Source organism: Anolis carolinensis, unplaced genomic scaffold (genome assembly GCF_035594765.1).
Source record: "Anolis carolinensis isolate JA03-04 unplaced genomic scaffold, rAnoCar3.1.pri scaffold_10, whole genome shotgun sequence".
NCBI classification, from domain to species: domain Eukaryota; kingdom Metazoa; phylum Chordata; class Lepidosauria; order Squamata; family Dactyloidae; genus Anolis; species Anolis carolinensis.
In genome coordinates this window covers 9681544-9692780 of record NW_026943821.1, presented here as the reverse complement: position 1 = coordinate 9692780, position 11237 = coordinate 9681544, and the positions used below count along the sequence as shown (strand labels likewise).

General features: G+C 40.4%; 1 protein-coding gene across 1 annotated transcript in view; it reads left to right on the top strand.

The window, feature by feature from the left end:
• Positions 1-11237, top strand: part of clptm1 (CLPTM1 regulator of GABA type A receptor forward trafficking) — a 29587-nt gene that overhangs the window by 468 nt on the left and 17882 nt on the right. The window contains exon 2 of the mRNA XM_062962061.1: positions 6525-6643. Coding sequence (XP_062818131.1) covers positions 6525-6643 — 119 coding nt within the window. The remainder of the gene's footprint in view (positions 1-6524; positions 6644-11237) is intronic.

The window sequence follows — 11237 nt, the reverse complement described above, 5'->3', positions numbered from 1 at the left end:
CGGCTGAGAGGGGAAAGGAAAAGGCCTGAGGCTGTTAGGAATGGTGGGAGTTGAAGTCCAAAACCCCTAGAGAGCCAAAGTTTGCCCATGCCTGCTGTACAGACTTAAGACAGGATCAGCCTAGTGAAGCCAATGGCCAGTCTGTCCCTGTTCTGGGAATGGCATTGGCTGGGCCTTGGAATCAGGACTGAAAGGGACCCCTAAAGGCCATCCAGTCCAACCCTTTCCTGCTAGGCAGGAAGACACCACCCAAGCCCTCCCGACAGATGGCCATCCAGCATCTGCTTAAATGCCTCAGGAGAAGGAGACCCCCACCACACTAGTAAGTACAGTAGAGTCTCACTTATCCAACATAAATGGGCCAGCAGAACGTTGGATAAGCAAATATGTTGGATAATAAGGAGGGATTAAGGAAAAGCCTATTAAACATCAAATTAAGTTATGCTTTTACTAATTAGGCACCAAAACATCATGTTAGACCACAAATTTGACAGAAAAAGTAGTTCAATACACAGTAATGCTATGTAGAAATTACTGTATTTACGAACTTGGCACCAAAATATCACGATGTATTGAAAACATTGATTACAAAAAAGCGTTGGATAATCCAGAATGTTGGATAAGCGAGTGTTGGATAAGTGAGACTCTACTGCAAAACTTTATTCCTTTCCTGCCCTATCTCCCCAAGGGGCTTAGGGCAGCTCACAACATAAAAGGTGGTGCAGTGGGTTAAACCCTTGTGCTGGCAGGACTAATGACTTGAAGGTTGGGTTGCTGACCTGAAGGTTGCCGGTTCAAATCCCACCCGGGGAGAGTGTGGATGAGCTCCTTCTTATCAGCTCCAGCTCCATTCGGGGACATGAGAGAAGCCTCCCATAAGGATGGCAAAACTGTGTGGTAAATCCCAACAAAGGATTCCCCCAGACAGGAAACAGCCAGGCTTGGCAAGTGCCAGGCTATTAAATGCTAATCAAGCTGGCCAATTGCAGCATTCACACCCGCCTCAAACAGACAAGAGTTCTTTCTTCCAACCTGAACTTTCCACAGATATATAAACCCCACTTGCATAGTTTCCAACACACCTCACAACCTCTGAGGATGCCTGCCATAGATGTAGGTGAAACGTTAGGAGGGAATGCTTCTGGAACATGGCCATGCTGACTAGAAAACTCACAGCAACCTAGTGATTCCGGCCATGAAAGCTTTTGACAGCACATTAAGTAAAACTTTATTTCTATTCTGCCTTATCTTCCCAAGGGGACTCGGTGCGACTCACAACATAAAAGACAAATAATTCAGTGCCATTAAACAATACAACAATAAAACAAATTCAGATAGAGAATACAACACATTCAACAACAACGATAATATTTTATTTGTAACCCGCCCTGTCTCCCCAAGGGGGCTCAGGGCAGTTTCCAGAAAAAAAGGCAAACATTCAGGGCCAAAGAAAGCAACAAAACAAAACAAACAGCAAACAAATAGCATCAATGTAAACTAAAAAAAACTTAAATGACAACCAAAGAATAGTTAAAAACACATAAACAGGTACATTTTAAGTCTAGCTCCAGTCAAAATAAACATATTAAGTTTTTGATAGCATAAACAGCTCTGGAGTGTTTTGCTTTCTGTGCCCCTGTTCACCTCATTTTCTGTCACTGTGATAATTAGATTTAGAACATTGTGGCTTGTTGTGGAAACAGGGATTGGTGATAAAGCTCCAGTGGAGACACCTTTTCCTCATGATAATAATTTTTTCAGGGATTTCTCTTCCTAGGGGTAGATTTCTCTCACTCCCTGTTGTCTCACCCCCATTCCTAACTGCCTGTGTTTTAAAAGCAGCTGGGAAATTGGGATGGCACAAAATGGATTGGAATTACCCCTGCAGAATCAGGGCATATGGAAGATATACCACAAAAGTCCCAAAGCAGGTGGGAAGATCTGAGTCTATCTAGAGCTGGTGTATGTTTCTTTCATTTTCACAACATTGTGCCTGGTAAACACAATTCAGCCTTGGTTGCTTTCAACTTCAGACATATAATCCTCAACATACCCTCAGGGTTGTTGTCTACTAAGGCTCCTTCCACACAGCTGTATAAAATCCACATTGAACTGGATTATCTGGCAGTCTAGACTCAGATAATGCAGTTCAAAGCATATATTTTGGATTATCTGCCTTGATATTTTTTGTTATATGGATGTGTGGAAGGGCCCTAACACTACTAAATTATTTTCACCTGGGAGCCATGGTGGCGCAGTGGGGTAAACCCTTGTACTGCCTGGACTGCTGATATGAAGGTTGGGTTGCCGGTTGGAATCGGTGACACGGGATGAGCTCCTGTCTGTCACCTCTAGCTTGTGGGGACATAAGAGAAGCCTTCCAGCAGAATGGTAATACATCTCCCCCCCCCCCCCCCCGGGCAATATCTCTGTAGACTGCCAATTCTCTCACACAAGAATTGACTTGTAGTATGTTCTCAATACTTCTAACATGATTAAAAAAACTTACATGTGATTTATTTTCAAGCCAGGTGTCACCCCTCCTATATTTGTGCATTTTATTTTTATTGTCTAAGTGTAGTACTTTATTGCACTCAAATGGCTCTGGAGGCCCTTTCACACAGCCTTTTATCCCAGAATATCAAGGCAGAAAATCCCACAATCTCTGCTTTGAACTGGGTTATCTGAAGCCACACTCAGATAATGTGCCATTTTCTGCCTTGATATTCTGGGATTTAGGACTGTGTGGAAGAGCCCTGTGCCTGAGGGTTATAGAGTCTCTGGGCCCTTCCACACAGCCCTATATCCCAGAATATCAAGGCAGAAAATTGCACATTATCTGAGTGTGGACTCGGATAACCCAGTTCAAAGTTGATATTCTGAGATATTCTGTATGGAAGGGCCCTCAGTAGCAGAGTTTCTCAAACTGTGCTCCTGCAGATGTTTTGGACTAATTCCTAACAGGTAGTAAACTGGCTGGGATTTCTGGAAACTGAAAAGCAAAACACCTGGAGGAGCACAGTTTGAGAAACACTGCTCTGGATCAACTGAGTAAGGAATACAGGGGAGGAATAGGGATGCCTTTCGTGAAAGGTGGTGCTTTCTTAACTGGATAAAGTGAAAGAGGTCCAAGCTCAATAAGCCAAAAGTACCCCCTCCCGAAAAAAAGAACCTCTGCCGTATATGTTAAAGTAATTAGGGAATGTGTTTGATACAAGAACAAAGCAGCCAATTCTTTCCACGGAGCAAAGTTAAGTATAATTGCTTGCAGTGTAAGCATGTACTGTATATACTATTCATTTTTCTCTGATAGACCTCTCATTCTCTATCTTCTTTTCCCTTGAAACGGACTTAAAATGGTCTTGAGGGTAACTCCCCATCTTTTATTTTCCCATTTATGAGCTCTGCTCTCTGTGGCCAAGTTAATAGCACTCATACTTACAATCTATTCACAAAAGGTGGCGTTCAGGATGGCTTATGGTTGGAGGGAAGAAAGGTACTGTCCTCTCATATTGGTATCCTGATTAAAACAACCACCCCACGAGGAGCGTTTGATAAATGGGCCTTGCTCTTACAAGTCACCAAACTAATATCTTTCCCATGCCTTGACTTTATGTAAAGGAGTTTGAGGTGGCTCATTTGGTTCTTACTTGACCATTTAAATCCTGATAACAAATCTGTCAAGTAGTTGGGGGAGAAAGATAGTGACTGACCAAAGGTTCTTTAATGGAACTCCATGCCTGACAGGATTTGAACCTGGACCTCCATCTTTAGCCAGCATATAATGCCCCTCATGCCTGTGCCAAATAGCTAAAAAGTCTCTTCATACAGATTGGCTCAACCCAACCATGGTGGGTCTCGATCTTGAAATAAAGTGTGGTATAAATATAAATGAATCAGGTGGTAGAAGGCTTTCGGTGCTTGATTAGGTTCTGTTGTGTAGCTGAACTATGTGAATGGATTCTGGCCAAGTAAGGACATTCAACCCAGATTTTTCTCCGTTTTAGTTCTCATGCTGCTTGCATTATGCAGCACCAGCTAGAATACTTTATCCTCTGCAGTGACACATGGTGTTGGTTCAGCCTCCTAATCCTTTTAAGTACACTTTTCCTTCCATCCTCTGCACTTGTTTTTTTCTTTTGCTTTCTTATCTCCTTACTAATTATGTCTCTATTTCCATTTAGGACAACATGTGGCCCTCCAGATGTTAGTGGATTGTGACTTCTTTAACCATTGCTTTGTTGGCTAAGGCTGATAGGAGTCATAGTCTGGTCTCTTGAAGGCCTTAGGCTGCCCATCTCTGATTCTTAAGTGCCTGCACAAGGGTCAGCCTCTTGTTTACTTTTCACTCCTCCAGCTTCTCAACAGCCCCTTAAGCAAATTGCTTCTACCTTTCTCCCTTACTAAAGAAAGGAGAAGTTCTAGTAATTCTGCCATTTGCTACCTGACTTGTATGGCAGTGTCATTGTCTTCCTCAGTTTCAACCCTTTCTTGGGCAACATACTTTTTCTTTTCCTTTCAAATTTAGTCTTTGCTCTTATTCCCCCCTTTCGTGTTGCCATCATAGCAACTTGACCTTTAACAATAAAAGATGCTATTTTATGCTAATTCCCTTGTCATCTTCAGTTAAAGCAGTGGTTCCCAACCTTTGGTCCTCCACATGTTTAGTTCTTCAGCTCCCACAATTCCTAACAGCTGGTAAACTGGCTTGGATTTCTGGGAGTTGAGGTCCAAAACACCTGGAGAATCAAAGGTTGGGAAGCACTGGGTTAAAGGGATCATCTGGCATTATTTTCAGCACTGTATTCTTTAGGTCTCCTGTGAAATTGCTGGTCTTCTTTTCTTCTCTATCTGGGAAATTAGGTTTCTCAAGTCTAGGGGACTGCTTTATTTCCACACTCTCCGTCCTCCCACATGACATTTCTCCTTTGGCCCACCCCATTCTGTTATTTTCCCAACATTTTAAAAATACCTTTCTTTACAGTACTTTTTAACCTGTCAGATGAATGCTTTCTGTTGCAGTCACTCCCCATTCAATATTCTGCAAGTTCTCTGCCCTAGGTTTCTGTGGGGAACGTAGTCTAGCTGATATTATAATTGCTCTCTCTTTGCCAGTTTTTTTTAAAATCTGGAAATCTTGCTCACAACCTGCCTCACGAAATGTGACTTGTTCTAAAGGACAACATTGCTTTTTGGCTACACGGTCTACATCAGATATCATATCTTTGCAGGTAGTACGGTAATCTTTTTCAAAGTCAGTTATCCTTGTGCTGTGCTCAGGGAATGTTCCTGTGCAATGAGAAAAAGCATAATTAAAATCTGCTATCACTCAGAGACCTCGCCCATAGGGGATACTTCCTGTCATTTCTTTGCATGATTCATTGCTTTTGCCCTGATATATTTCCATTTATCTTCTGCTGGGGAGGATATCTCTGTCCTGCCTCAGCATTCTTTGCGACTGGATTGGTTTCCTTGCTCCTGATTCAGGGATGCAGGAGAGGAAGTTGTCCATGGCATCTTTGGATGAGTTACGGTTTGTAACTTGCCTCTTTCCCTGAGAAGAAACCCTCTCAGGAAAAATAACTCTTTAAAAACCACAAGAGGGTGGTAATTTGATAGTTTCAAACTTTAAAATATTCCAGAGTAACAGTGTTTGGTGAATTGCCTGTTACAGCTGCTAGAAACAGGGAGGTGGTTGTGGGAAATCACCCTTCCACACCTGTTTTTCTACTCATTGATGGGAAGCTACTCACATTTTGGCTATCTAATCCTTTTATTTGCTTGCCAACCGTATCTTTAGAATAATTCCATCACGGTCCACATTTTTTTCTTACTATGGAATTCCCCTAAGTGTATTGCCTGAATACTGTACTTCCCCTTTATTTATTCTCCACTGTCTAGATTTTCATATGATGAAATTGAATGCCCGCTCTGCTTTTAGTTCCACTTCAATAAATTTGAGTCCATTCTCAAAGTCTTAAATTCTTACTAATAGCTTTTGGTTTGGATGATAAATATCTTACCTGGTGCATTTTTGGTGCTTTGTTGCATCTGTTGCATCACCACCTTTTTGCCAGAAGAAAGTCAGTGTGATGATGTTGGCGGATCACAGAAACATCTTTGAGGACTACACCTAGTCCCAGGGGTTAAAGAACTGTATGTAAGTTAGCCACTAACAGTCCTATAAAATGTTGTATCTTTTATGGAGTCAGGCTACAAGAATATTTTCCAAACTATTGGAAACTGATGCCAGTTTAATGGGGCCTTTCCTGGAGCCAGTGGGATTTTCCTTAGATCATAATTGGTGGGTTTTTTTTCAGTATATTATAGAAGACTCTTGGAACAAAGTGGTAGTGTTTTGTGCATTTGTGAAGGTTAGGGACTTGAAATCTGGATTTTTTTGTTGATCATAGTAGTAGCTAGCAGTGGACACAGCACTAACACTAATTTGAACTTCTAGGGGTTTTTTCCTTGAAATGATTTTTTGCTGATACATGTATTCTCTTTTTCTCCTCACTTTAAAGCAAGTGACTAGCAATGGGACTGCTGGGGGAGGAGAAGGAGTTGTCGATACTCAGCAACAGAACCAGCCCCAACAGCAACCTCCAAATGCCTGGCAGGTCATCAAAGGAGTCCTGTTTAGGTGAGATCTCAGTGTTTGTGGAACCACCAGTTTCTGCTTTGTGTGTGAATATTTGTGTATATAGAAAACTTGATGGAAGGGTGTGAATGTTGGGATTTCTCTATTTCCTTTAAACCATCTCATTGTTAGTTTGCAACATCAGTCATGTTTTTAGACTTTGATGAAAGCAGCAATGACATTCTCTGACATCAGATATCTGAAAATAGTAATAATAGTAGTAAATGGCATCTCTGAAATAATTTAGCTTGCTCAGAACATATTGCAAACTTAATACTTCTAGCAACAGTCATACTCCCATTGTGCTGATTTGGAAGGTGGATCTGTTGAGGAAACAGTACTTATCTAAGCCCCTCTGTGCAGGCCGGTTGCTACCAGTTTTGAAAAATACCCTTGGCTGACCTAAAACAGGCCAGAAAGAGTAATATGTCCACTTCATTCCCCATGCAACATTTGCAGTTGCAGTGGCCATTTTATTTTCCAAACATTGGGGAGTGGATAGAATGTTTAAATTGTCTTACACTTTTTCGTGAAACAGTACTTTTGTTCAAAGAAATAACTTCATAATCATTTAGGTTTTTCTCCAGTCATTTTTCCTTTGTTCTTCTTTTGTGAGTGGAGAACATTGTGGAAGGGAGACATTCTTTGTTATTATTTTTTTTTAGTCTTACGACTTTGTGAACATTCTCATTTTAATTATATCTCACTTTTATCCTGGCAAAGAATACAAGTACACTAACATTCTGGGAGACGGTTCTGCTATAATGTTCCTTCTTCTGTAATTTTCAATGTGTGCCAATTTCTTCTGTGGGGTGGTGGGTATTCAGTCACACATCCTTCATGTATATTTGTAGTTTGAAGTGGTACACCTCACAGTCATACATACTTAAGGAACAAGATTATTGGTTTGCTTCCTACTTGTTCTTAGTCTATGATCATCTTATATGATTCAGTTCCAAAAGCAGAAAGTTCATAGGACTAGTTTAGGTCTGTGATAGCGGTACTTGTGGAGCAAAGTCCATTTTATTAATAATTTACTACTTATAAACTTAAGATCAGATTGCTGCTTTAAGTGTAAGTGAATAGAGTTCATCACATTCCATTTCAGAAATTTGGTAATGTCTTCCAGGGCAGAGGTGTTTGTGGAATGTCTCATGTGTACATTAAAGTCAATTCCTTTAAAGTTAGAATCTTGATTTTTTGATTAATAAATTGTATTATTATGTTTAATCGCTGCCATTGCCAGGGAAAGCTAGTAGAGAATCCTGCCCCAACGCTTTTGTCAAGCAGGCCTAAATAGTTATGTTAAGATGAAGACCAAGGTGACCCAATAGCAACAGGAGAACATTATTTCTGTTTCCCAGGTCTTTATGGTAGTTTTTGCTTGGGAGGCTGCATTGGTTCCCAGAGCTGCATCAGCGGAAAGGTTCTGACACCCATGCAGTGCCAGCAAGCAGCAAAACCTCAGAACAATTAGAACAGTTAAAATATTTCAATTTATTAATGCAAATCAGATTAGAACAAGGTCAGTGCTGAAGTGTCCTACCCCCTAAAACTGGGCAAGCTGCTGGGAAAGCACTTCAGAAATTGTGAGCATGCAGAAATCATTGTAATCTTTACTTGGCAATGGAACCCCTCTCATGATTGAGATGGATCCAAAGCATTATCCTGAAGATATAATTAATCATTCTTCTTTCATTGAGTTGAGAATTGTCCAAATAATTGTTGCCTATTTTAAGTAAGAACACTTAACCAGAAGTCATAAAACAGATGGGAATGATCAATTCTTTTAGAGCAGGAGTGGGAATCTTGTGCTCCATCTCCAGCATTGCGGAACTGCAGCTCCCAGAATTCTGGAAAGGCTAAATGATTTCTATATTTAGATTATTTATACCCCACCCTCCAACAAGAAATCTCCCAGGGTGACTTAAAAGTCATTAATTAGACAGTTCCTACTCTCAGGTTTATAATCTAAGACAGGACACATAAGGAAAATATGTGGGCTGCTCCTCTCCCCCCTCTGGGACCAGAACAATAACAATTGGAATGAAGAAAGATCTCTCCCTAAACACTAGGCCAAGGCATGGTGAAATTATGCTGGCTTTTCATCTCCCCCTCTGAAGCCAAAGCAATAGGAGCTGGAATGGAAGTAGGGTCTCTCAACAACTGTTGTACTAAGAATGATAAAGCTGTTCTCTCCCTATAAGGCCAAATTAATTACAGCTGAAATAGGCATGGGGTGGGTCTGGTCTCTCTCTAGCATCAGGGCCAAGGCATGATAGAGCTGTGCCATGCTGCTCTTTTATCCCTTAGAAACCAAAGCAATATCCACCTATTTTGAAGCATTGCTAGTACTCTTAATAAGTTGATAACCAAAGAGAGTACCTTTAGAGATCTCTCCACAGGCATCATACTGTGTTTCCCCGAAAATAAGACAGTGTCTTATATTAATATTTGCTCCCAAAGATGCTCTAGGTCTTATTTTCAGGGGATGTCTTATTTTTCCATGAAGAAGAATTCACATTTATTATAAACTGTACAGTAGTTGTCATCACAAACCAGCATAACCAGACAAACTGTGAATCCTATCAAGAATTTCTTCTTACTACCATTATTTCCATTTACAACACTATGGTACATACATTTACCGATCCTGCATGCTCCAGTGTTCTGTTTGGCGGGCATGCTTCCAAACAAAAACTTTGCTAGGTCTTACTTTCGGGGGAGGTCTTATATTTAGCAATTCAGCAAAACCTCTACTAGGTCTTATTCTCTGGGGATGTCTTATTTTAGGGGAAACAGGGTAGATGATTCTCTCCACAGAAATTGTTAGTGACAAGCAACTCAGAAGTACATAAGAAAGAACTTCTTTTTTGTAAAGCTCCCTTATCTCATCCTGCATTATTCCTTTTTCCACTGTGTATGTGTATGTACATATTTTACATTGTACACCTTTGGCAGAACCCACTATTTGGATTATTTTACTGTTAAGTCCCATATACATTTATAGATGGTACTCTATAAATAATAACACTAATAATCTGGTCGACCAGTTCTTTCTTATCAAGCACAAGAGGTACTAATCAGGCGTGAAGGAAAGATGGTTTCTTTGTCTGGCTTGTAAACTGTTTTGCTAGTTAAGTGTTTATGCATGCCTGCCTGTATGGAACATTGTGTAACCTCTACAGATGTGCCTTTGTGTGCCTGTGTCTCCTTGAATGAAGGTGACATTGCCTCCTGAGTGTGAAATTCAAATTAAAATATACCAGTCACTGTTTAAAGAGAGCAAGGCATTTTTCATCAGATTTGTAGTGCGGGTAGCACTCTTAAGCTATTGTAGGTTTGTGAATTTCACCAATGAATCATGAAGCAGCAGAAGCTGACAGAGCTGGCCTTCATTCTTCCCAGTTGGCTGATTATCTTTAGCTATAATTTCAAGTCCACTATCCTGTTAATGTAGAAGGAGAATATGAATGTCTTCTTTGCAATGCCAGAAGTGCTGATACATACAGGAAAGGGGTGAGTTGCAAAGACTTTAGACTCTGTATTTTCCCACATAAGACTCAGCAACAGTGGGCATTTCCCACAAGGCAGGAATCTTGCTTAGCTATATGTCCCATCTTCCTTTATCACCTCAAAATGCAATTAAAATTTGATTTAACTTACATCAGTTAGATTCTTAGGATCCAGAAATGAGGTTACCAAATATTTATGTTTGTCTGGCCTCCAGCATATTCTACCATTCTAGAAACAAATGTATAAAAACACGGAATACACTGAAGTGCCAAGTGTTTCTCTCCAGATGTTGCCAAGCTGTGTCTTGTACTGAGGTGCAGCATCATGGTTGTAAATTGGCATGGAGAGATTACTGTGACTAAAAATCGACCCAGTCTTTCACTAGACACTTGGGATGGAAAACATGTTCTGCAAAGCCAAAGCAAGTACAAGAGGCAAGAAAGAAAGCCATGAGTAAGTCAGTGGCTACAAGAAACAACCCTGGCCAAAGTATGTGGGCTTCTGTTCTTGTCCTTTTCCCAAATTTTTAGATAACGAAAACCCAATCCATTGTATTCCTTTATGTCCCTGTGTGTTTTTCTTTTCTGCTATCAAAAGACTGGAGTGGGAAATTCTTCTGGTCTTACTCAAAACAATAGTCTGGGAATAGACTCACCTTCTTCATGGTCTTCTGCAAGGAACAAAGCAAAAGGCAATACCATCCTAGGTTCTTTTGAGAAAAATATTAAAATACTTGGTGTTTATATTAGCAAGAAGAACAAAAACTGGAGAGTGCCCAAGTTTTTTAGAGACGCAAAGCTGCTTTCTTTTTTTTAATCTAATACATTTTGACATCTCTGTATTTATATATCTATATATGGTCTTTGGGGCAATTTGAAATCTGACTGCCGAAATTTCTAAAGCTGAGAATCTCATTCCATTTACTGGACAAAAGTGGAATGAAGTTCTGGGTATGATATAATACTATTTGTACTACCCAATACTGAAGCAAATTCCAAGGGGTTTTCAAAGTAATAGCAACTTCTCAGTTTTAGGTTTGCAATAGTTTGGGTGGGGAGTGTCTGTGTGTGTGTGTGTGTAT